Source organism: Rattus norvegicus, chromosome 4 (assembly GCF_021556685.1).
Source record: "Rattus norvegicus strain SHRSP/BbbUtx chromosome 4, alternate assembly SHRSP_T2T, whole genome shotgun sequence".
NCBI lineage: Eukaryota > Metazoa > Chordata > Mammalia > Rodentia > Muridae > Rattus > Rattus norvegicus.
In genome coordinates this window covers 76,968,669-76,996,329 of record NC_141537.1, presented here as the reverse complement: position 1 = coordinate 76,996,329, position 27,661 = coordinate 76,968,669, and the positions used below count along the sequence as shown (strand labels likewise).

At 41.2% G+C, this 27,661-nt stretch overlaps 1 protein-coding gene across 2 annotated transcripts in view; it reads right to left on the bottom strand.

The window, feature by feature from the left end:
• Cntnap2 (contactin associated protein 2) overlaps nt 1–27,661 on the bottom strand; it is a 2,247,664-nt gene that overhangs the window by 158,904 nt on the left and 2,061,099 nt on the right. For both annotated transcript variants that reach the window (NM_001427648.1, XM_087658677.1), the window contains 1 exon segment: nt 17,813–17,946. In NM_001427648.1, the coding sequence (NP_001414577.1) occupies nt 17,813–17,946 (134 nt within the window).

Here is a 27,661-nt window from a genome sequence, read left to right as displayed (position 1 = left end):
TAGATAAGTATCAGGAGGGTGTGGGAGAAGGAAATGGTAAGAGATTTAGAAGGAGAACAAAAATGATGTGAGTTTATTTTAATTTTGAAGATTATAAAATAAACTAGGAACTATTTAATGGAGTCTGGTTGCATTAGATACTCAGTATTATAATATTTATGTGGCTGACCAGCTTCCCTGTGTTAGTATTGAATTTCAACACTCCTGCTTCCCCGCCTAGATCTTTGTTACCAGAAGGAGTCAAAAATCAGACATTACAATACCATATTGGCTATGTGGGTTCTATGATAGCAGGGGGACAGCTACCTTGAGCCTTTAAATCAGCTGACATCTCAGGGTATAATGCTCTATCCACCCCTACAAACCTCATGCCACCCATACTTTCCCCCAAGTCCCATCTCTCATATTAAAACCCATCCCTTCATCTGGAAGGAAAGCAACACAGAAGAGAAGACTACAGCACGTTCAGCTTCTTTATGGATCAGCAGAACCCTTGTCTGCCTTCTGTTTCAGATTTATACAAGTATCTGAGTCTGTCAGACTCCAGAAAGACAGGCATTACAAATATGTTTTTAAGTTTCCCATTTCAATGACCTTAGGAAAATACATTTAGATAGGGCATCTAACTATTTTCTCACATCTCAAATGCACTTACAATGCTTTTGTGCTATCTACATACATATTAAAGTATTTTAATTTTTATGCAAATCATGTGGCTAGTTGGTTCATGTCATGAACAAAGCTTTGAGATATGTGCAGTTCACTAAGAAAAGACCAACAGGCACTTTGGCTAGATCAGAGGGTGCCTGGATTATTACAGGTTGTGTGCCAACTAAGGTCTTGAGTGCCCAAATCATAGGAGACTTCTTAGTATGTGGTTTTGAATATTCAACATTTCCAACTGTTCAATCAATCATTATTTTGTTCATTTCTAATATCTGTTTTGAGTTTTGAGTATTGCTACAGAAACAGTGCTGGCCTTGAACTGCCATCACTCATGTTTGTTTGTCCTTGAAATGATGTCAGCTCTTAATACCCAGTAACACTGGAGCCTCCCATACCCTTCAAACTGGTCACAAATAATAGGTCCAAAGAAAAATTTCTACCAGGCCATACATAGGCAACACACTTTGAAAGTTCACAGAGGAAACTGAAATCAAGGTACAAAACACACACCAAGCAAAGACAAAATCAGAAACCAGTACCTAGAGCTGTAATCATCCTAATTCCAGATGCCGAGATGTCAGTCTAAAAATATAATCTAACAGCTAGCATTTCTCATCTTCTCTAGAGTCCAGCTATCCGACCAGAGCAGTCCCCGAATATCCCAACATAGATGAAGCATGGACTGGCTAGTTTTATGTTTCAACTTGACACAAGCTGGAGTTATCACAGAAAAGGAGCCTCAGTTGTGGAAATGCCTTCATGAGACCCAGCTGGTAGGCATTTTCTCAACTAGTGGTCAATGTGGGAGGACCCAGCTCATTGTGGGTGGTGCTGTCCCTGGCCTGGTCGTCTTGGGTTCTATAAGAAAGCAAGCTGAACAAGTCAGTAATAAACATTCCTCCATGGCTGCTGCATCAGCTCCTGCTTCCTGACCTGCTTAAGTTCCAGTCCTGACTTCCTTTGGTGATGAACAGCAACATGAAAGTAAGCTGAATAAACCCTTTCCTCCCCTCCTTACCTCTTGGTCATGATGTTTGTGCAGGAATAGAAACCCCGACCAAGAGAAAGCACAAGAGAAAACCACGTCCGTGAATTTAAGAATTTGAATAGGAACTTCAGAATACAGGAGATGGAAGAGAGAATCATTGGCATTGAATGTACTGTCAAAGAACATATTAAAGCTAAAAAAGCTCCTGACAGACAACAACCAAGAAATCTATGGGACTATGAAAAGACCAAACATAAAAATAGTTAGAATAGAGTAAAAAGAAGAATCACAGCTCAAAGGTTAAGACAATTCTTTCAACAAAATCATAGAAATATTTCCTAACCTAAAGAAGGAGATGCCTTCTCTTTCGTTCATCACATAATAACCAAAACACTAAACATACAGAACAAAGAAAGAAATTAACAGTTGCAAGGGAGAAAGACCATGTAACATATAATGGTGGACCTATTAGAATTACACCTGACTTCTCAATGGATACTCTGAAAGCCTAAGGTCCTGGACACATGTGCTACAGACTTTAAGAGACAAAAGATGCCCAGGCAAGAGTTTTATACCCAGGAAAACTTACAATGACCATAGATGGAGAAAACAAGATATTCCATTATAAAACCAAATTTAAGCAATATTTGTTTACAAATTCAGCCCTAGAGAGGGTGCTAGAAGGCAAATCCCAACCTAAGGAGTTCAACTATACCCACAAAACCAAAGGTGTATTGGTCAGGGTTCTCTAGAATCACAGAACTTATGGGCAGTCTCTATATAGTAAGGGAATTTGTTGATGACTTACAGTCTATAGTCCAACTCCCCAACAATGGTCAGCAGCAGCTGTGAATGGAAGTCTAAGATCTAGCAGTTTCTCAGTCTCACAAGGCAAGCAGGTAACAAGAGAGAGAATCTTCCTTCTTCCAACGTCCTTATGTGGGTCTTCGGCAGAATGTGTGTCCCAGATTAAAGATGTGTACACCACACCTGGATCTGGGAATTACTTTGTTCCAAATGACCTTAAACACAGAGATCTCCTTGCCTTAGTTTCCTGGGATTCATAGCCACTATGCCTCAAGATCTCCATGCCAAGATCCAGGTCAGAAACTTGTATCTCTCAGCCTCAAGTTCAGGATCACAGGTGAGCCTGCCAATTCTGGAGTGTAGTTTATTCCAGATAATCAAGTTGACAACTAGGAAGTGCCACTACACTGGAGGATAGATAACTCCAGACTACCAAAATCAAAGGAAGGAGAACACACACACACACACACACACACACACACACACACACACACACACACACACACCCCTCAATTCTTAACATCTATTCCCTAAAGACAAGGGCAGCCAAGTTTGTAAAAGCAATCCTACACAGCTTAAATCACATATTGATCCTCACACACTGATAGTGGGAAACTTCAATATTGTATTCTCACCAAGAGACAGGTGATCTAGACAAAAACTAAACAGAGAAATACTTGAACTTACAGATACCATAAGCCAAAAAATTACCCCCAAGAAGAGTAGATGGCAAGAAGTAACCAAAGTAAGGATTGAAATCTACAAAAAGAACAATATAAAGAATCAATAAAACGAGGATTTGGTTCTTTGGGAAAATCAATAAGATCTATATACCCTTATTCACATTAACTGCAAGGTAGAGAGAGAATATCCAAATTAACAAGATTAAAAATGAAAGAGGACATAACAAGAGGCACTGAGGAAAACCAGGGAAACATAAGGAAGTACTTTAACAACCTGTACTCTCTGTACTCTATTACATTGAAAAATCTAAAAGAAATGGGTAATTTTCTAACAAAAAAAGAAAGAAAGAAAAGAAAAAAGCTGAGGGCCAGATGGTTTAGTGCAGAATTCTACCAGACTTTCAAAGAATAATTAACGCCAATATTCCTCAAATTATTTCACAGAGTAGAAACTGAAGAAACATTGCTCAGTTCATTCTCTGAGGCTACAGTTAGTCTACTACTCAAACCACACAAAGACCCAAGAAAGAAAATTATAGACCAGTTTTTTTATGAACATATACACAAAAAGAAAAACCTTACAAACCAAATCCAAGAATATATGAAAGAGAATCTTCACCATGATCAAGTAGATTTTATCCCAGAGATGCAGGGGTTGTTCAACATGCAAGATCAATAAATGTAATCTACTATCTAAACAAACCAAAAACCCCATACATACACACATGACCATTTCATGAGATTCAGAAAAGACCTTTGACAAAAATCCAACACTCTTCCATGAAAAAAATTCATGGGGAGACTAGAGATCCAGTGGACCTGCATAAAAATAATAAAGGCAGATTACAGCAAGCCTCTAGCCAACATCAAATTAAATGGGGAGAAACTAAAAGCAATTTTGCTAAAATCAGGAATAAGATAAGCTTTCCCACTCTGTACCTATTCAATATAGGACTTGAAGTCTTAGCTAGAGAAATAAGACAAGTGAAAGAGATCAAAGTTATGCAAATTGAAAAGGTAGAAGCCAAAGTGATGCAGATGATAGAATAGTATATATAAATGACCGTAAAAATTTGACTGAGGAGCTTCTATGGCTGAGAAACATCTTCAGCAAAGTAGCTGGATACAAAATTAACGCACAGAAAGCAGTAACCATTCTACAAACAAGTGACAGACTGAGAAAGAAACCAGGAAAAAACCCCTTTCACAATAGCCTCAAATAATAAAAAATCTCTTGGGGGTAACTCTACCCAAGTAAATGAAATATCTGTGTAATAAAAACTTTAAGTCTTTGAAGAAAGAAATTGAAGAAAGTATCAGAAGATAGAAAGGTCTCCTATGCTCATGGATCAAAAGGATTACCATGGCAAAAATGGCCATCCTACCACAAGCAATCTACAAATTAAATGCAATCCACATCAAAATTTCAACATAATTCTTCACAGATTTTCAAAGGACAATTCTCGACACTGTACAGAAACACAAAAAAACCAAAGATAGCTGAAACAATCCTAAAAAAAAATTGAAGGAGGTCTCAGCTTTCCTGTTCTTAAATTATGCTTCAGAACAATGGTAATAAAAACTGTATGGTTGTCTTAGTCAGGTTTTGTATTCCTGCACAAACATCATGAGGAAGAAGCGAATTGGGGAGGAAAGGGTTTATTCACCTTACACTTCCACATGGCTGTTCATCAGCAAAGGAAGTCAGGACTGGAACTCCTACAAGGCAGGAAGCAGGAGCTGATCAGAGACCATGGATGGTGCTGCAAACATCCAAACAATTTAATTATAGAGTGGGGTACAGATCTAAACTGGCTTGTTCAGTTTGCTTTCCTATAGAACCCAGAACCAACAGCCCAGGGATGGTAGCACCCACAATGGTATTAGTATACAAATAGACATGTTCAATGGAATTGAAGACTCAGATGTAAATCCATATACCTATAGATAGTTGATAGCCAGAAATGGACACTGAAAAAAAGACATCGTTTTCAACAAATGGTGCTGGTCAAACTGGATGTCTGCATGTAGAAGAATGCAAGTAGATCTGTATTTATTATCCTGCAGAAAACTGAAGTCTAAGTGTCTCAAAGACCCCAACATAAAACCAGACACACTGAACCTGACAGAAGAAAAAGTAAGGAATAGCCCTGAACGCATTGGCACAGGAGAAGACTTTCTGAATAAAATATTGATATTTTGAGCACTAAGATCAATAATTGATAAATGGGAACTCAATGGAACTGAAAATCTTCATGTAAGACAAAGGACACCATCATTCACAGTGGCAGCCTACAGAGTGGGAAAGTATTTTTCACTAGCTCGGCATTTGACAAAGGAATAATTTCTGAAATATGTAAAGAACACAATAAACTAGATATCAACAAACAAACAAACAAACACCCAAACAATTTGATTATAAAATGGGGTAGAGATCTAAACGGAGAGATCTAAAAAGAAGATTCTCAAATGGCGGAGAAACACGTAAAGAAATGTTCAGCATCCTTAACTCTCCGGGAAATGCAAATCAAGACAACTTGAGACTCCATCTTAACCCTGTCAGAGCGAATAAGATCCATAATACAAGTGACAGCTCACGCTGGTGACGGTGTGGAGCGAGGTGAACACTCCTCCATTGTTGGCGGGAGTAAACACTTGTACCGCCCCTGTGGAAATCAGCATGGCTGTTCCTCAGAAAGATGGGAATCCATCTACCTCAAGATCCACCTACACCGCTCTCAAGCATCCCAGGTCCAGAAAGATAAATATGGTGTGTGCTCACTTTAATCTGGATATTAGCCCTTAAATCAATGATAACCCAGTACAATTCATAGACCCAGAGAGGTTAGGCATAGGGAAAGGGACTAGGGGACACACGGATCTCCCTAGGAGGGGGAATAGGATAGATTTTAGGGGTTGACTGGAGCTGGATGGGGGGCAAGAATCGGAGGGTCAGATGGGAACGGGAAGGGAAGATGAGATTGTGGGAGGACATGAGGGGAGAGACAGCTAGAATTCAAGAGCATTTGAGGGGTGGGATGGAAACCTAGAGCAAATATTTGAATGTGAATTCTAATGAAGTCTCCAAATAACGAGGGTGACAGAGCCTCTAAGCGTTCATCTCCTGTCACCAAATAAAACTTTCACTGCTGGACTGGATTTCTCCAACTGAGTTGTTGGTTAAAGGGGTCCCATGAAAATCCTTAAATAACCCAGGCTGCTGCCAAGACAGGTTGCTCTCCACAAACTGATAGTGAGACCCCATTGCTGAACACAATTCCTACAAAACCCATTGAACATGGAGAGGATGAGTTGTTACCTAAATAAAACCTTCACCCACATGTTCTAGTGTCTATGGCATGGACAGGTACAGTGAGGACTAGCAATAGTGGAAAGTAAACACCAACCCAAACAGCAAACCTTTGAGCTACAATCTCTCCTGCCTGGAAAATATGCTAGGGCAATGGCAACACAAGCTTTGTTGGAGTAACCAACTGATGCTCAATTTGACTTAAGGCCCATTCCATGACATAGAACCCCGTGCTGGATAGTGCTTGGGTAAACAAGGCTACATAGCCCAGAGACCTAGGGTAAAAGCAAATGCTACTGGTTTAAAAAATTATAACAATAAAACGACTCCTAATGATATTCTGCTGTACTAATAGATAAGTGCCTTATTCAGTCATCATCAGTGATTCTTCTTCCTGAAGTAAATGGGAACAAATACACAGTCCCATAACAAGATACTATGGAGAGAGAGAGAGAGAGAGAGAGAGAGAGAGAGAGAGAGAGAGAGAGAGAGAGAGAGAGAGAAAGAGAATGCATTAAATCTTTCCTTTCAGAGCTCAGGGAACCCTGCTAAAAAGGAGCTGGACAGATTGGGGTGGGGACTGAGGATACCAGGAGAACAGGGCCTAAACAACTCAGCATATCTCCTATGACTCGCAGAGACTGAAGCAGCATGCACAGGGCCTACACAGTCTGTACCAGGTCCCCTGCATATACAATTGCTTTCAGTTTAGTGGTTTTATGGGACTCCTGAATGTGTAAATGAGTGAGTCTCTGGTTCTTGTGTATTCTTTAGAGGGTCTTTTATTTTTCTGTTGGCTTGTCTTGTCCAGCTTTGATATGATGGCTTTTATTTTATCTTATTAGATTTTATTCATTATATTTTATCATCTCCTTGATAGCTGTTTTTTCCAGTGAGAGACAGAAAGGGAGTAGATCCAGATGGGAGAGGAGGTGGGGAGCCACTGGGAGACGTAGAGGGAGGGGAAACTATATTCAGAATTAAAAGAAAAAAATACAAAAAGTAAGAGAAAGTTTTAGGTGCCAATGAACACATTGTCCGTAAAACAGCACAAAACCATCTATTTTGTGGTTTTAAAGATTCTTCTTGTCAGCAAGAACTTCTTGGCATCTGTGATCATGTGAGGGTTTTGTGTCTGCAGATGGGATGGATCCCTAGGTGCGGCAGTCTCTGGATGGCCTTTCCTTCAGTTTCTGTTCCATTTTTGTCCCTGTTTTTCCTTTGGACGAGAACATTTCTGGGTCAAAAATGTTGAGGTCTGTTGGTGTCCCCATCCCTCAACTGCAGGTCATGCCTATCTACTGGAGATGGTCTCTACAGGTTGTATCTCCCCTTTGTTGTGCATTTAGGCTAGTCATTGCCATTGGCTCCTGGGAGCCTCTTGCTTCCCTGGAGTCTGGGACTTTCTAGTGGCTACCCCCAGTTCCCCAACCCCTGCTGCTACATATTTCTATTAAATTTCCTAATTCTCTGAACTTCTCTCCTGTCCCTTCCAATACCTGTTCATGCCCCCTTTTTCCCTCCTCCTCCCCTTTTCCTCCCAAGTCCCTTGTTCCCTCTACCCCCTGTGATTATTTTGTTCCCTGTTCTATGTAGAATTGAAGCATCTACACTTTGGTCTACTTTCTTAAGTTGCATATGGTTTGTGGGTTGTATCATGGGTATTATGAGCTTTTGGGCTAAAATCCACTTAACAGTGAGTACATACAATGTGTATTCTTTTTTTTTATTAATTTGAGTATTTCTTTTTTTTTTTTATTAACTTGAGTATTTCTTATATACATTTCGAGTGTTATTCCCTTTCCCGGTTTCCGGGCAAACATCCCCCTCCCCCTCCCCCTTCCTTATGGGTGTTCCCCTCCCCAACCTCCCCCCATTGCCGCCCTCCCCCCAACAGTCTAGTTCACTGGGGGTTCAGTCTTAGCAGGACCCAGGGCTTCCCCTTCCACTGGTGCTCTTACTAGGATATTCATTGCTACCTATGAGGTCAGAGTCCAGGGTCAGTCCATGTATAGTCTTTAGGTAGTGGCTTAGTCCCTGGAAGCTCTGGTTGCTTGGCATTGTTGTACTTTTGGGGTCTCGAGCCCCTTCAAGCTCTTCCAGTTCTTTCTCTGATTCCTTCAACGGGGGTCCTATTCTCAGTTCAGTGGTTTGCTGCTGGCATTCGCCTCTGTATTTGCTGTATTCTGGCTGTGTCTCTCAGGAGCGATCTACATCCGGCTCCTGTCGGTCTGCACTTCTTTACTTCATCCATCTTGTCTAATTGGGTGGCTGTATATGTATGGGCCACATGTGGGGCAGGCTCTGAATGGGTGTTCCTTCAGTCTCTGTTTTAATCTTTGCCTCTCTATTCCCTGCCAAGGGTATTCTTGTTCCCCTTTTAAAGAAGGAGTGAAGCATTCACATTTTGATCATCCGTCTTGAGTTTCATTTGTTCTAGGCATCTAGGGTAATTCAAGCATTTTGGCTAATAGCCACTTATCAATGAGTGCATACCATGTATGTCTTTCTGTGATTGGGTTAGCTCACTCAGGATGATATTTTCCAGTTCCAACCATTTGCCTACGAATTTCATAAAGTCGTTGTTTTTGATAGCTGAGTAATATTCCATTGTGTAGCTGTACCACATTTGCTGTATCCATTCCTCTGTTGAAGGGCATCTGGGTTCTTTCCAGCTTCTGGCTATTATAAATAAGGCTGCGATGAACATAGTGGAGCACGTGTCTTTTTTATATGTTGGGGCATCTTTTGGGTATATGCCCAAGAGAGGTATAGCTGGATCCTCAGGCAGTTCAATGTCCAATTTTCTGAGGAACCTCCAGACTGATTTCCAGAATGGTTGTACCAGTCTGCAACCCCACCAACAATGGAGAAGTGTTCCTCTTTCTCCAGCATTTGCTGTCACCTGAGTTTTTGATCTTAGCCATTCTCACTGGCGTGAGGTGAATCTCAGGGTTGTTTTGATTTGCATTTCCCTTATGACTAAAGATGTTGAACATTTCTTTAGGTGTTTCTCAGCCATTCGGCATTCCTCAGCTGTGAATTGTTTGTTTAGCTCTGAACCCCATTTTTTTAGTAGGGTTATTTGTCTCCCTTCGGTCTAACTTCTTGAGTTCTTTGTATATTTTGGATATAAGGCCTCTATCTGTTGTAGGATTGGTAAAGATCGTTTCCCAATCTGTTGGTTGCCGTTTTGTCCTAACCACAGTGTCCTTTGCCTTACAGAAGCTTTGCAGTTTTATGAGATCCCATTTGTCGATTCTTGATCTTAGAGCATAAGCCATTGGTGTTTTGTTCTGGCAATTTTTTCCAGTGCCCATGTGTTCCAGATGCTTCCCTAGTTTTTCTTCTATTAGTTTGAGTGTGTCTGGTTTGATGTGGAGGTCCTTGATCCACTTGGACTTAAGCTTTGTACAGGGTGATAAGCATGGATCGATCTGCATTCTTTTACATGTTGACCTCCAGTTGAACCAGCACCATTTGCTGAAAATGCTATCTTTTTTCCATTGGATGGTTTTGGCTCCTTTGTCAAAAATCAAGTGACCATAGGTTTGTGGGTTCATTTCTGGGTCTTCAATTCTATTCCATTGGTCTATCTGTCTGTCTCTGTACCAATACCATGCAGTTTTTATCACTATTGCTCTGTAATACTGCTTGAGTTCAGGGATAGTGATTCCCCCTGAAGTCCTTTTATTGTTGAGGATAGCTTTAGCTATCCTGGGTTTTTTGTTATTCCAGATGAATTTGCAAATTGTTCTGTCTAACTCTTTGAAGAATTGGATTGGTATTTTGATGGGGATTGCATTGAATCTGTAGATTGCTTTTGGTAAAATGGCCATTTTTACTATATTAATCCTGCCAATCCATGAGCATGGGAGATCTTTCCATCTTCTGAGGTCTTCTTCAATTTCCTTCTTCAGTGTCTTGAAGTTCTTATTGTACAGATCTTTTACTTGCTTGGTTAAAGTCACACCGAGGTACTTTATATTTTTTGGGTCTATTATGAAGGGTGTCGTTTCCCTAATTTCTTTCTCGGCTTGTTTCTCTTTTGTGTAGAGGAAGGCTACTGATTTATTTGAGTTAATTTTATACCCAGCCACTTTGCTGAAGTTGTGTATCAGCTTTAGTAGTTCTCTGGTGGAACTTTTGGGATCACTTAAATATACTATCATATCATCTGCAAATAGTGATATTTTGACTTCTTCTTTTCCGATCTGTATCCCCTTGACCTCCTTTTGTTGTCTGATTGCTCTGGCTAGAACTTCAAGAACTATATTGAATAAGTAGGGAGAGAGTGGGCAGCCTTGTCTAGTCCCTGATTTTGGTGGGATTGTTTCAAGTTTCTCTCCATTTAGTTTAATGTTAGCAACTGGTTTGCTGTATATGGCTTTTACTATGTTTAGGTATGGGCCTTGAATTCCTATTCTTTCCAGGACTTTTATCATGAAGGGGTGTTGAATTTTGTCAAATACTTTCTCCGCATCTAATGAAATGATCATGTGGTTTTGTTCTTTCAGTTTGTTTATATAATGGATCACGATGATGCTTTTCCATATATTAAACCATCCCTGCATGCCTGGGATGAAGCCTACTTGATCATGGTGGATGATTGTTTTGATGTGCTCTTGGATTCGGTTTGCCAGAATTTTATTGAGTATTTTTGCGTCGATATTCATAAGGGAAATTGGTCTGAAGTTCTCTTTCTTTGTTGTGTCTTTGCGTGGTTTAGGTATAAGAGTAATTGTGGCTTCGTAGAAGGTATTCGGTAGTGCTCCATCTGTTTCAATTTTGTGGAATAGTTTGGATAATATTGGTATGAGGTCTTCTATGAAGGTCTGATAGAATTCTGCACTAAACCCGTCTGGACCTGGGCTCTTTTTGGTTGGGAGACCTTTAATGACTGCTTCTATTTCCTTAGGAGTTATGGGGTTGTTTAACTGGTTTATCTGTTCCTGATTTAACTTCGATACCTGGTATCTGTCTAGGAAATTGTCCATTTCCTGAAGATTTTCAAATTTTGTTGAATATAGGTTTTTATAGTAAGATCTGATGATTTTTTGAATTTCCTCTGAATCTGTAGTTATGTCTCCCTTTTCATTTCTGATTTTGTTAATTTGGACGCACTCTCTGTGTCCTCTCGTTAGTCTGGCTAAGGGTTTATCTATCTTGTTGATTTTCTCAAAGAACCAACTTTTGGTTCTGTTGATTCTTTCTATGGTCCTTTTTGTTTCTACTTGGTTGATTTCAGCTCTGAGTTTGATTATTTCCTGCCTTCTACTCCTCCTGGGTGTATTTGCTTCTTTTTGTTCTAGAGCTTTTAGGTGTGCTGTCAAGCTGCTGACATACGCTCTTTCCTGTTTCTTTCTGCAGGCACTCAGCGCTATGAGTTTTCCACTTAGCACAGCTTTCATTGTGTCCCATAAGTTTGTGTATGTTGTACCTTCATTTTCATTAAATTCTAAAAAGTTTTTAATTTCTTTCTTTATTTCTTCCTTGACCAGGTTATCGTTGAGTAGAGCATTGTTCAATTTCCACGTATATGTGGGCATTCTTCCCTTATTGTTATTGAAGACCAGTTTTAGGCCGTGGTGGTCCGATAGCACGCATGGGATTATTTCTATCTTTCTGTACCTGTTGAGGCCCGTTTTTTGACCAATTATATGGTCAATTTTGGAGAAAGTACCATGAGGAGCTGAGAATAGGGTATATTCTTTTGCTTTAGGATAGAATGTTCTATAAATATCCGTTAAGTCTATTTGGCTCATGACTTCTCTTAGTCTGTCTACGTCTCTGTTTAATTTCTGTTTCCATGATCTGTCCATTGATGACAGTGGGGTGTTGAAATCTCCTACTATTATTGTGTGAGGTGCAATGTGTGTTTTGAGCTTTAGTAAGGTTTCTTTTACGTATGTAGGTGCCCTTGTATTTGGGGCATAGATATTTAGGATTGAGAGTTCCTCTTGGTGGATTTTTCCTTTGATGAATATGAAGTGTCCTTCCTTATCTTTTTTGATGACTTTTAGTCGAAAATTGATTTTATTTGATATTAGAATGGCTACTCCAGCTTGCTTTTTCCCACCATTTGCTTGGAAAGTTGTTTTCCAGCCTTTCACTCTGAGGTAGTGTCTGTCTTTGTCTCTGAGGTGTGTTTCCTGTAGGCAGCAGAATGCAGGGTCCTCGTTGTGTATCCAGTTTGTCAATCTATGTCTTTTTATTGGGGAGTTGAGGCCATTGATGTTGAGAGATATTAAGGAATTTTGATTATTGCTTCCTGTTATATTCATATTTGGATGTGAGGTTATGTTTGTGTGCTTTTCTTCTCTTTGTTTTGTTGCCAAGACGATTAGTTTCTTGCTTCTTCTAGGGCATAGCTTGCCTCCTTATGTTGGGCTTTACTATTTATTATCCTTTGTAGTGCTGCGTTTGTAGAAAGATATTGTGTAAATTTGGTTTTGTCATGGAATATCTTGGTTTCTCCATCTATGTTAATTGAGAGTTTTGCAGGATACAGTAACCTGGGCTGGCATTTGTGTTCTCTTAGGGTCTGTATGACATCAGTCCAGGATCTTCTGGCCTTCATAGTTTCTGGAGAGAAGTCTGGTGTGATTCTGATAGGTCTGACTTTATATGTTACTTGACCTTTTTCCCTTACTGCTTTTAATATTCTTTCTTTATTTTGTGCGTTTGGTGTTTTAACCATTATGTGATGGGAGGTGTTTCTTTTCTGGTCCAATCTATTTGGAGTTCTGTAGGCTTCTTGTATGCCTATGGGTATCTCTTTTTTTAGGTTAGGGAAGTTTTCTTCTATAATTTTGTTGAAGATATTTACTGGTCTTTTGAGCTGGGAGTCTTCACTCTCTTCTATACCTATTATCCTTAGGTTTGATCTTCTCATTGAGTCCTGGATTTCCTGTATGTTTTGGACCAGTAGCTTTTTCTGCTTTACATTATCTTTGACAGTTGAGTCAATGATTTCTATGGAATCTTCTGCTCCTGAGATTCTCTCTTCCATCTCTTGTATTCTGTTGGTGAAGCTTGTATCTACAGCTCCTTGTCTCTTCTTTTGGTTTTCTATATCCAGGGTTGTTTCCATGTGTTCTTTCTTGATTGCTTCTATTTCCATTTTTAATTCCTTCAACTCTTTGATCGTGTTTTCCTGGAATTCTTTCAGGGATTTTTGTGTCTCCTCTCTATGGGCTTCTCCTTGTTTATTTATGTTTTCCTGGAATTCTTTCAGGCATTTTTGTGATTCCTCTCTGTAGGCTTCTACTTGTTTATTAATGTTTTCCTGTGTTTCTCTAAGGGAGTTCTTCACGTCTTTCTTTAAGTCCTCCAGCATCATGATCAAATATGATTTTGAAACTAGATCTTGCTTTTCTGGTGTGTTTGGATATTCCATGTTTGTTTTGATGGGAGAATTGGGCTCCGATGGTGCCATGTCATCTTGGTTTCTGTTGCTTGGGTTCCTCCGCTTGCCTCTCGCCATCAGATTATCTCTAGTGTTACTTTGTTCTGCTATTTCTGACAGTGGCTAGACTGTCCTATAAGCCTGTGTGTCAGGAGTGCTGTAGACCTGTTTTCCTGTTTTCTTTCAGCCTGTTATGGGGACAGAGTGTTCTGCTTTCGGGCGTGTAGTTTTTCCTCTCTACAGGTCTTCAGCTGTTCCTGTGGGCCTGTGTCTTGAGTTCACCAGGCAGGTCACTTGCAGCAGAAAAGTTGGTCTTACCTGTGGTCCTGAGGCTCAAGTTTGCTCGCGGGGTGCTGCCCACGAGCTCTCTGCGGCGACAGCAACCAGGAAGATCTGTGCTGCCGTTTCCGGGAGCTTCAGTGTACCAGGGTTCCAGATGGCGTTTGGTGTTTTCCTCTGGAATCAGTAATGTGTGCAGAGTGCAGTCTCTTCTGGTTTCCCAGGCGTGTCTGCCTCTCTGAAGGTTTAGATCTCCCTCCCACGGGATTTGGGTGCAGAGAACTGTTTATCCCATCTGTTCCTTCAGGTTCTGGCGGTGTCTCATGCGCAGGGGTCCTGCCGCTCCTGGGCCCTCCCCCACGGGAACCCGGAGGCCTTATACAGTTTCCTCTTGGGCCAGGGATGTGGGCAGGGGTGGGCAGTGTTGGTGGTCTCTTCTGCTCTGCAGCCTCAGGAGTGCCCACCTGACCAGGCAGTGAGGTCTCTCTCCCACGGGGTCTGGGAACAGAGAGCTGCTGCGGGCCGGGATTCGAGGGTGTGGGACTCCCGGTAAACACAGGAAGTGCTCGGTATCATGTGTATTCTTTTGTGTCTGGGTTACCTTACTCAGGATGATATTTTCTAGTCCCATCTATGTGTCTGCAAATTTCATGAAGTCATTGTTTTTAGTAGTTAAGTAGTACTCCATTGTGTAGATGTGCCACATTTTCTATATCCATTATTCTATTGAGGGAAATCTGGGTTGTTTCCTGCTTCTGGTTATTATCAGTAAGTCTGCTGTAAACATAGTGGAGTATGTGAGCCTGATACGGCTGTTCCCTGAGAGGTTCTACCAGCCCCTGACCAATACAGATGCAGATACTCAAAGCCAATCATTAGACTGAGCACAGGGACCTCAATGGAAGAATTTGGGGTAGGTCTGAAGGAGCTGAAGGGGATTGCAACCCCATAAGAAGAATAATATCAACTAACTGAACTACTCAAAGCTCCCAGGGACTAAACCACCAACCAGAGAGTGCACATGGAGGGAGCCAGGACTCCAGGTACATATGTAGCAGAGGATGGCCTTATCTGATATCAATGGGAGAGGAAGGAGGCTTGATGCCCCAGCATAGGGGGATGCTAGAGGGGTGAGGTGGGAGTGGGCAAATGGGTGGAGGACCACTCTCATAGAAGCAAAGGGAAGGGGGGAGAAGAGGGATGGTATGGGAAGGTTTGTGGAAGGGTAACCTGGAAGGGGTATATCATTTGAGATGTAAAGGAATAAAATGATTAATAAAAAATTCTTCTTCCTCTTCTTTTCTGCCTCTTCTTCTTTATCACTATTTTTACATTATTATTATTATTATTATTTATTGTTGTTGTTGTTATTTTGTGTGTACATGTCCTTGTGAGTGTGTGGAAGTCATAGAACAACCCTTAGGGGTAGGTTCCTTCTTTCCACCATAGAATTGGTAATTGAACTCAGGTACTCAAGGTTGATGGCAAATGACTTACTTATCCTTTGAGCCAATCTCTCCAGTCCTCTCCTGGTTAAAGGTAGGCTTGATCTGCTCACCCATTTGTAACACATAAAGTGTGCCAGGTATTGTGTAAGGCCCAAGGATTCTGTCAGCCACTGAGAGATAACACCACATATGCCACGTCTGATAGATGGCCTAACAGGCTGGAACATCAGGCTGTCATTTTCCTAGGGAGGATTGCTTTTTAAAATGCCCTCTAGCATTTACTGCTAAGGCCATATGCATCCTCCTCGTCAAGTTATGAATCTGACATCCGTCAGTTCTCAAAGGAGACAGGGTTTCTGCCTTTTCTTTGCAGCCTGACTTTCCAAGCAGCTGGCAGAATCCAGCAAGGTGGGGGAGCTGCTCAGGCCCTGCCAAGCACCACCCTACTTGCCACTCTGCTTTGTGACACTGCAACCTCCTCCTGTTCTCTGTCCTGACAGGTATCTGTATGGAGCTCCATCTAGAGAATGCAGTGACAGCTCTCCTTCTTGATCTTCAGGCTTGGTTCCCAGGGAGACCTCCTTGTGTCATGTTTTATTCATGGTGTCTCCAAGGTGGCTGTTTTCACAGTAAAAGTCAGTGCTAAGGGAGGGAGCAGTAAATGAACCTGCAATAAAACTTGAGGGTAAAAATAAAACCACCTGTTTGTCTTCTGAAAAACTATTACCAGAGACTTAGATTTTGAGGGAATGAGTGAATTTTTAGGATTTTAAAGAAAATACCTCCATGGAGGAAGAAAAAAAAAGCAACTCAATATTGTTATCTAACTGTACTGGAGTCATGAATAATGTAGGTCAGAGAGACCAAAAATATCTTTTCCAGGGAAAGATGGCAAGCTTCAGATACCTTAGACCAGTTCTCAACTGCGTGCTATGGTCCAGAAAAGATATATATTATGATTTAGAACAGTGTCAAAATTATGAAAAACAGTATCAAAAGTTATGAACTAGCAATGAATATAATTTTATAGTTGGTGTCACCACAACAAGAGGAACTGTATTAAAGGGTCAGAGCATTAGGAAGATTGAGAACCACTGTTTTAGACTCTAGCCCGGAAAAATGATGGGATGGATGAAAGAGTGGTTTGAAAGAAGCTCTAAGGCTAGCCATGAGAAGAGGCCAGAGGTCATGAAGATTATAGAGCAAATATTTATTCTCCGTGTCCTTAGAAGATTCTTCATCATAACTGCCATTGCCTTTCCTGAAGGAACAAGAGTTAACTGTCTTCATTTGTAGATCTGCAACTTTGGGTTCAACTAACATTAGATCAGAAATATTTGAAAATAACATTGTGTCTGTCTTGAGCATGTACATGACATTTTCCTAGTTTTGTTCTTTCATACAGCACAGCAACTGTTTACTCAGAACTTACATTGTATGAGGCGGGTAAGGAATACGGAGACAGCTGTAAATACACAGGTAGATGTGTAGAGGTGCCGTGCGACTTCTGTCATTTCCTATAATGATGGACTTGAACATCTTTAGATGTTGGTATCCATGGGGGGTTCTGGAACAAATTCCTCATAAATACCAAGTGATGTCTATGTCTATCTTTATACTTCATCAGTTAAGCATTTTAAGTGAAAGTATAATATTAGTTGCCTATTCCACGTGTCCCAATTCCAGAAAAGAATCATGGCATTGACCTGTAGCTACTTGGGAGGCTGAAGTAAGAAAACCACAAGCTCAGGGATAGCCAGGGAAACTTTATTTATTTTAACTGTGTGTGTGTGTGTGTGTGTGTGTGTGTGTGTGTGTTTGTGCGCGTGCGCGCGCGCGCGCGCGAGACAGATGCCAGAAGAGGATATTACAACCCAAGGAGTTAGAGTTAGAGATAACTCTTAACCCAATGTGGGTGCTGGGAACTGGACAGGTTTTCTGCCTGAGGAACAAGTGTTCTTATTCACTGAGTCACCTTTTCATCCTTTAGCCCGGGCAACTTAATGATACCCTGCCACAAATTGAAAAGTAAATAGATTGCTGGGGATGTTTCTCAGTGGCTTGACTTAGCATGCGCAAGGTCCTCGGTTTGATCCACAGTTTTATAAACAAAACCAGAAAAAACTTACCCCCCAAACTAATGGCCAAGCATTATTAGGTAGAGAGATGATAACATTATATTAATTTTGTGATGTAGCTTGTATGCACATATATCATCAATACCTTGAGAATTATGGTCTTCTCATGCCGGGTGATGTTGACACTGTGCGGCTGTCCATTGGCCATGTTCCTGTGGTCTACATCAATATTGAATGGCTCTCTGGTTCCTCCCAGGTTATATCGGATCTGCAAGTTTCCTTTAGGAGCAAAAGAAAAGAGGCCCAGTGTATTTTTTTCTGGAGGTTTATTTCAGTGTCACCTCACCCACTGCTGCAGTTCAGGCTTCACATAGACCCTGTGCCCTCCATGCCCACAGGTACCATTCCAGTTTGGAATTTGGACCCATTACCCAGAGGCAGAGTCCTAGGTTATTAGCACCAGGCTCATACATGTTTATAACTTGCATTGACAAACCTCAGTGACTATTATCATCAAGTTGAAGCAGTGGATGGTTTAAATGCTCTGAGTGGGGATGGTGTCTGGAAATGAAGAAAGAGGAAAATACCATATAGTACTGTGGAGATTCCTGTAAGCTCAGAAAGTGGTACATGAAATAAAAAATAAATCCTGAGTGCAGAGATTGCCTCACTCTAGCAGTAAAGTGTGGCATTTGGCATATAAAGGAATCATGAGCCTTCAATATTAAAAATAAACATAATTTGCAAGAGATAAGTTGCATGGGATTTTGAGAGGCCCCACTGAGACCAAAGAGACAAAGTAATGAATTGTATTCAAGGTTCAGGATTAATAAAATGCAATCTAAGGACAAGACGGATGTCCTAGGTCCCGTGAGCCTTACCAGTGATAGTTCATGCTGCTTTTTCATCTCTCTCTGTCTCTCTGTCTCTCTGTCTCTCTGTCTCTGTCTCTGTCTCTCTCTCTCTCTGTCTGTCTCTCTCTCTCTCTCTCTCTCTCTCTCTCTGTCTCTCTCTCTCTATGGTACCACTTTTATTTCTTATTTATGATCTTTAATTTTTTTTCTCATTTTACACTTAAATTGGTTCCATACACTTACTAATATTTGACATCTCAAAGGTTACAGATGTATCCAGCAATCCCTAGCAAGAGTTTGATTAACACATCATCAGTGGATTCTTTGCTGATTCTCAGTCTTCTTTCAGAGGAAAGAACTGGTGTTCTAGTTTTAAATTATAAGGGAAAACTACAGTAATCAAAACTATAAAGTAAACAAACAGGAGAAGTAAGGGGGTAGAGAGGCAATTCAACTGTTAAGGTACATACTGTTTTGTCCTGAGTTTGGTTCCTGGCACTCACACTGGTCAGCTCATAACTAGCTATGGGAATCTGATGCCTTCTTCTAGACTCAGCAGGCATTGGACCCACACATGCCCATACTCCCCCCCCCCACATAATTAAACAAATCTTTATAAATGTTACTTAAAACTTCAGTATCCAGAGGGAACTAACTACTCTCGGCATCTTGGCAGTCTCCACTGCAGACATTTCTCCTGCACACGCTTACCACATGTTTGTAAATGAGTATGATTTCAAGTGCCACCCTTCCATAGTTAGGCATTCTAGCACTACACATGCCATTTAGAATGTAACACCATGTTTCTGCAGTTGAAAGAAGCATTTGTGAGTATAATCAAGAATTAATTGCGTTTCCTATTTTTGTTTTCTGAACAGAATTCAATAAATCACTATTTTTGAATTTTTTTATCCTCACATCTTAAATTTTTTTATGCTATGGCATTCATACCAAGCACTTAAGATGTTTGTCTTCCAAATGTGTCTACAGTCACTAATTCTTATTTATCGAGGGAGCTAGATGGATTCTATTAGAGGAGATGGTCCACTCTCTGTGGCCTGTTTCTTCCCCCTTTACCATAGCATTGCATTTCCCCATCTTCTTACTGTACCGAGGCTGCTGTCTCCAGGGCCAGAAGACCTCTGGAAGGTCACTTAGCACCGATCTGGGCCTTTATCTTGGACATAAGATCTACACTAGGCTTCCACCATCCACTTTGGGCTTTCTCAGTCATTTCTGGGTTCTTCATTGGCTCAATCATCCTTTATCATCCTCTTTTCTGGAGCCACAGCCACCTTCATGGTCACTGTATTCAGTCTTTAGCATTGTTTCAGCTGCAGGCACATCCGACTCCAAATCTGGAATCCAGCCAAACGTCTATCCTGCTCTGATTCTTTCCAACTTTCAACTCAATATTTCTGCTTGGATGTCCCTTTGGCATCGTACTTTGGTGAATGGTCACTTTAGGCTTTCAGTTATGCTTGTCACAGCCCTAGCTCTTCCATTTCTAATATTTCATGAAGTGTGAGAAATTCTTGGCTTGGTCTTCAAATTGGACCCTGAATCTTATCACTTCTTATTTATTCCATTTCTACCTGCGAAACACCCTTTGCCTGGATGGTTGCGGCAGCCTCCACACTAAACTCTTCTGCTCTTATCCCAGTCTTCTCCTATACAAGTCTGCCCTTTGCCCCTCCTAATTCCACACAGTGGTCAGAGTGAACCTCAACCATAATGTACTGATGAATTCTATGTCACTTAGGGTCCTTCCACTGGCTCCCATGTCTTAGACCGACGTCCACGCTCACCTTTCTCTACCTTCCCGCTTTTTCCCTTGCTTACTCCTCACCTGTATACACTGAGTCTGTCTTCTAGCTGCCACCCCAGAAGGCCAGGAAGTTCTGGTCTCAGGACTTTTATACTCAGGGCTCTTCTGATAGAATGTTCTATCCCAAGTTACTGCATAGCTGACCCAGCCCTCCCTTAGCCATTTGCTCCTGGGTCATATGCCTAAGGATTATTTCCATGATTTCCCCATAAAAGGGAAACTTGCCACCCCTTTCCTTGTTTAGGCTCTTCCATTTCTGCCTTATACTTCATTCCCATGACAATCCTCACATGTGGCACACTCTAGATTCCATTTTGTTTCTTTGTCTTCTTGTATTTCAGTGAGAGAGCTCTGAGAGAGCAAGGACATTCATTTCTGCTTCTTGAGACTGTAACCACTCTTTAAGACACCGTCTGGTTGGTAGGTACTTATAAATTTGCTTAGGAATGGTCTCCTTGCTTTTATGCCTTTTTTTCCAATATTTTCTTTGCAAACTAGAGAGATCTCTCCAAAACCACATAATTGATTATTTCATTGCTTCATTTAAAATCCTTCAATGCCTTTCAGTTGTTCACAGGATGAAGGTTTATATTCCTAATGTAGTTGTGGAGTTCTGTCCTCTGGGAGCTGTGCCTGCTGCTTTATTACAAATCAAGACACTTTCCCTCTCATATATAAGCTACCTTGGATTCTCTAGGACGTTCCATTCTCTACCCACCTTTGCTCCTTCCCCTCCCATTAGGATATCTTATAGAATAAAAAATAATTCTATTTGTATTTAAGGAGATGACTAGTCTTGGTAACTAGTGCAGAAAAATCAACTTGTCTTGGCTGGTGTGCATGCGTGTGTGTGTGTGTGTGTGTGTGTGTGTGTGTGTGTGTGTGTCTGTATGTGTCTACCTGTGTCTGTGTGCATGTGCACATGTAGGCCTAAGCATATAAAGAACAGAAGTTGACACTAAATGGCTTCCTCAGTTGCTTTTCATCTTAATTTTTGAGGCAGAGTCTCTCACTGAATCTGGAGCTCACTCACTTGGCTGGTCTGGCTGGTCAGTGAGCCCCAGGGATCCTCTTGCCTCTTTCCCTAGCTTTAGGATTACAGCTGTATGCCATCATGCCCAGCATGTACTGTGGCTGACACAACATCCAGTTTAGGTGTTAGATATTTTAGACAATCAGCTGTATGTACTCATTCATTGTTCATTTATTCATTTCTTTGTAATAAACACACATAGCTGGGCAAAGCACAGCTTTCTTAAAGCCTCAAAGTGAGCTATCTGACTACCGGTGTGAAGTGGAATTCCAATACTGACAACTGTCCCAGATCCCCAGCATGGGTCAGGTGCTATGTGTGGATCTGAGGACACAGAGACATGTGAAAGAAAAGCAGCTTTCTCTGTGGGCTGGAGGTCAGGGGAGCTGATAATAATGCAAAACCTTGGCACATTTCTCCTACTGTTCACCAATGGTCCATTTGTTTACACCTCTATTAAGTTATTTTCATCTTTTTTCTTTTTTTATGGATTCCTCAGGCTTTGTAAATATGATTTAAAATTCTAGTAAGTGCTTCACATAATGTTAACAGAAATTATCTGCTCTGAGAAAAAGGGATGAACTGAAATTTAAATGTATAGGTAGTGACTATCTATAAACAATTATGGCAGCATTCAAGTAATAACATTTAAATGATGCATTTATTCCTCTCAAACAGCAGCAGAAGAGGACCACTAAGTGATGGTGGGAAGAATGCTAATATTTACCCATTAAAGTCAAATATTATTCAAATAGGGAGACACTTTCTCTTATCTCATATTCATCTCCCAAGTGAATTAAAGCCATTATAAGGAATTACTCTTTTACTGGCTGCAGCAAATCACATGTGTAACAGATTTACTATCTCCTGAGCATCACCACCACCTTCAGCAAACACTTACAGGGCACCTATTGTGGGCAGGAGATGTAGTGCTGGAAGTTTTGCATTTCTCTGGAAAGACAGGGCCTATTTATAACAATGACAGATAATATATTGGGTATCAAACAAACGAAACAAAATAAGTGTAATTGGATTTTGAAGCCAAAAGTCATCGGAAGGAGGTGAGGGTTGGTCAAGGATTATAGAAGATGACACCTACTGTGTGCACTATAGAGGAAAGGGAGTAGGATCAGGCCAGGGAATGCTATGAGCATGAGAGCTGAGCACAGATGGCCCTAGAGTCTTTTTGAGCGTGAGTTTCTTGACATTGTTGAGTAAGTGATACAGAGATGTAGATTGAACTGGTAGGCTGGCTAGGGTATTTACTAATCTTTATATGGTGGTTTGAAGTAGAATGGCCCCATAAGAGGTCATTCATGTGTTTGAGTACTTGGTCCCCAGGTTGTGGAAGTGTCTGGGAAAGATTGGAAGGTGTGGACCTTGTTGGAGGAGGTGTGTTACTGAGGGTTGGGAGGAGGGAGTGCTTTGAGCTTCCATTCACAATGTGTTTTTGCTCTGCTTCCTGTTTTTGGACTGAGATATGGACTCTCAGCTACTGCTCCAGCACCAAGCCTATCTGTGGCCGTGCTCCCTGCCATGATGGTGATGACACTGACACTGTAAGACCCATATAAACCCCTTTCGTATAAGTTGCTTCTTCTTATAAGTGGTGTTTTGTCACAACAATAAAAAAGTAACTAAGACATCTTATCTTACATGAGCATACTACAGAGCTTTTAGACTAAATAGGTCACTCCTTTGCATATTAATCCATTGAGGGAGATTACATTTTACAGATTAGGAAACAGAAGTATGAATTACCCATGGATCATCTAAGGCAGCAGCAGGAAGGAGAATCAGAATTTGAATCTAGAAATGTCTTCCCCAAGAACACTGATTAGTCTCAACTCAAAGGTTGTGGGATTCATCTCTTATGTTTCTAGTGTGTGTGTCACCAGTTGGTATTAATAGAGATACAATACAGTTCGTTACTCAGCATTATCTTTGTAAGGGAAGACTGGTTGCCTTGCCAAGGTGGGAAAGTCTGAAGCTACTGAAGCAGAGAAAAGGAAGAAATCTAAGTCTGACAGGGTGCTAGGGGCATGGCTTCCATTAATCATCCACTGAGATACAAGAGGTGAGACAGCTGGCGTCTCTGATGAGGGGGCTATAAACACAACCCCATCAGTTTCTCTGTGCCATTCAGATATGTGTACCTTCTGTGGTGTCAATGTGAAAAAATATCAGAAAGTCTGAGTTGGAAGAGGTTTGCTTTCGAGCACAGCAGTCGGAGCAAAGGTCATGGATCTCTATGAGGGTAGGTTCTATGGAACTCATTGCCTGGATGGACCACAAGAACAGGAAAGATAGACAATGAGTTGGGGATAGGAACACTACTTCTGAGAGGCAATGGGAGCTATCAAGACAAGGAGGGTTCAGGGAAGGTGACTCTGGAAAATGGTGAAAGAGCCTCTGATATGTGAAGTCTGATAAAGCCAGGATATTTAGTTAAGGCTATTAAATCATTTGTTTAGTCTCCTGTACATTGGCATCCATAGACTTTACTGGTCATCTTTCTCTCTCTCTCACCCCCCCAAATACTTTCTCTGAAAAATTTTCTTTTTCCTATAAATTTCAGTTAACAAAAATTGTGGTATTTGGAGAGTGAAACAGCTACATTTCCCCCAACACTTTTAAGGATGGCATTTCAAAACCTACAAAGAAAATGTCTTTTTTTTTCCTAAACACAATGTGAATGTTTTGGGGATGCCTCCAATAGAGCGCTCCCAGCTTGGATTTAGGCACCTACATCCAGAGAGCACCATGTATCCCTTACCAGCTGATTATGCAAGACTATTAATCTTCACCTACCCAGCTTTGCCATCTAGAGGAAGGGATGAGAATTATGTCTACCACACAGAGCTGTGGGAGTCATCAGAATCAATGCGTCTAAAGCACTTAGGAAAGTGTTGTACATAGGTAAGCACTATTACCTGGCAACCATTACTGTAGAATCGATCGACTGAAGCTCTTTCACATGATAAATGCCCACACAGGAGCACCATACATGTTGTGTGGACAGAGACAATGTGCAGGGATATTACTAGGATATAACTGGGAAGCAAATTTTAGGAAGGAAGTAACAGAGTAGCAGACAGTACAGTGTCCACTCGTACATGATCATCAGATTCTTGATATGCTTGAGGTGAGAGACTCCTCTTGTGAAATATTAGGAGGCTGGTACACGAGGGAGAACAGGAATAGATTAGAAACCCACTGAGCCTGATTCAGGCCAGTAATTGCCTGAGCCCCTGAAGCATGGGGGTTGAGCATTCTCTCTTGAGCTCCTGCTTTCTGATTTTACTTATTTATTTTTTACTAGAAGAATGACATGCACTCAAAGTGAGCATCAGACATGCACAGAATGGTGTCATTTGGGAGGAACAAGTCACGCATAAAAATCACAGCGTGAGCACACACTGTTGTTCTTCTGGTTTATCCATGTTTGTTTTCTAGAGCCAAGTTGATAATGTGCATTCAAGGCTGTATATTTTCTTATCTTAGTATAGCCTTACATTATATGAATTGCCCCCATGTCTTTAATGACTTTACACAGACACTTTTAATGGGCACATGGTGGTCCATAAAACAATGGCTCTCTTTTATACTACTTTATAAAGTGGACCTTCTGGGTCCTTTTCACTTCTTATTTTTATAAGCAATACTACAATGAACATCTTCATGGTGAAGATTATGATTTGGGCTTTTCCTATTAATAAATTCTAAAAGAGGAAACTCTGGGGCTCTGGGACATACACTTTTTTTTCATCTTTTTTTTTTAAACTGGATACATTGCGCAGAGAGTGTATTTGAAAATTCACAATTTTCCAGATATTTAGCTCAATTGTGGTAATATTTTGGTCCTCATAGAAGAAAATTTTGTTCTCTAAGATTCCCTAACATTGGAATATCTATTAAAGATCAAGGAGAGAGATGGCCAGTAGGAGAGAAAGCCTCTATATTTTTAACTCACAAAGTTCATAAGAAATGAGTTAAAGAGATAGCTCCTTCCTACACCTAAAAATACTTTTTTAAAAAAATTATTTATTTATTTTTTTGTATCTGCATGGACACCTGTAGTCCAGAGGAGGGTGTCAGACTCTTTTATAGATGGTTGTGAGCCACAATGTGGTTGCTGGGAATTGAACTCAGGACCTCTGGAAGAGCAGTCAGTGCTCTTAACTGCTGAGCCATCTCTCCAGCCCCCTAAAAATACTTTTATATACAGGTTTTAGAGTGCATGTTTATATGTATACTTTTGTCCTAGCAAGACTCTTTATAGAGGGCATTGCTGAATGTCAAAATCATTTGCATATTCCCATTTGGATCTTATGGCTTAGTGTGCAGAGGATGGCCCTCATGGGCCTGTCAACTGTCAAGCACAGAGTAGGAGGGGCTCACTTGGCCTATTCTTCCCTGCTGAACTATAGACTACCAATGGATTCTGGGTGAGGGACAAACGCTGTTATCAGTTTTGTATCCACTAATGAGCCCACGATGCTCCAATGGATAGATGCAAACTCTTGTTCACACTAGTTGAACAGTGGTCATAAAACAAGAATTCTCAACAGAGGAATCTCGAATGGCTGAGAAGCACTTAAAGAAATGCTCAGCATTCTTAGCCATCAGGGAAATACAAATCAAAATGACCCTGAGATTCTACCTTATAGTGATCAGAATAGCTAAGATAAAAAACTCACATGACAGTGAGAATTGCTGGTGGGATTGCAAACTTGTACAATGACTCTAGAAATCAATCTGGCTGTTTCTCGGAAAATTGGAAATAGTTCTACCCGAAGACCCAGCTATAGCACTCCTGGGTATATACCCAAAAGATGCTCCACCAAACCACAAGGACACATGCTCCATTATGTTCATAGCAGCTTTATTCACAATAACCAGAAACTGGTAACAACCCAGATGTCCCTCAACTGAAGAATGAATACAGAAGATGTGGTTCATTTACACCATGAAATACTACTCAGCTATTTAAACCAAGGATATCATAAACTTTGCAGGCAAATGGATGGAACTAACCCAGACCCCTAAGGATATGCCTATTATATACTCAATGATAAGTGGTTTTAGCCAAAAAGTATAGAATACCCATGACATACCACACAGACCCAAAGAGGCTAAACAAGAAGGAAGGCCCAAGCAAGTTTGCTTGAATCATACTTAGAAGGGTGAACAAAATAGTAATAGAAGGCAGAGAGAGGGAGGAAAGAGGGTGGGAGGGGGAGGGAGAGGGCAAAGGGGGAGGGATCAGATGTGTGGAGAGACAGGAGAAAGACCCAGAGGGCCAGGAGAATGAATTTCCATTTTGCAGCTGCTGGGGGTAGGTGGGCTAGGGGGAATCTTTAGGAAGACCCAGAGAACTGAGATGGTGGAGGTTCCCAGAAGTCAATGTGGGTGACCTTAGTCAAGACGCCTACCAGTGGGGACATGGAACCTGAGGAGGCCACCTGCTATACCCAGGCAGGACCCCCAGTGGAGGGATAAGGATACCAACCCACCCACAAAACTTTTGATCCAAAATTTGTTTTGTCTAAAAGAAATGCAGGGACAAAGACGGAGCAGAGAGTGAAGGAATGGCCAACCAATAACTGGACCAATTTTAAACCCACCCCATGGGCAAACAATCCCTGACATTATTAATGATGCTCTGTTATGCTTACAGACAGGAGCTTAGATAACTGTGCTCTGAGAGGCTCTACCCAGCAGCTGACTGAAACAGACCTAGATACCCACAACCAAACACTGGATGGAGGCTGGAGACTCTTATGGAAGAGTTGGGGGAAGGACTGAAGGCCCTGATGGGGATAAGAACACCACAGAATGACTAATAGAATCAACTAACCTAGACCTGCAGGACCTCTCAGAGACTGAGCCACCAACCAAAGAACACACAGGAGCTTGAATGAGGCTCCCAGCACATATGTAGCAGACATGCAGATCAGTCTCTACTTGGGCCTCCCAACAACTGGCATGGAGGCTCTCCTTAAAGCTGTAGCCTGTCTGTGATATCCGTTTCCCATCAGGGCTGCCTTGTCTGGTCTCAGTGAGAGAGAATGTACCTACCCTGGAAGAGACTTGATGTGCCAAGGTTGGGGCATATCCATGGGTGCCCCATCCAGTCAGTGAAGAAAGAGATGAGGGGTGGGAGGAGGGACAGGGAGGGGGCAGCATTTGATGTAAATTAATTAATTAATTAATTAATTAATTAAAAAACAAAAAAGACATGAATGTAGGAAAGGGAATAGGGAATGTAGGAATGAA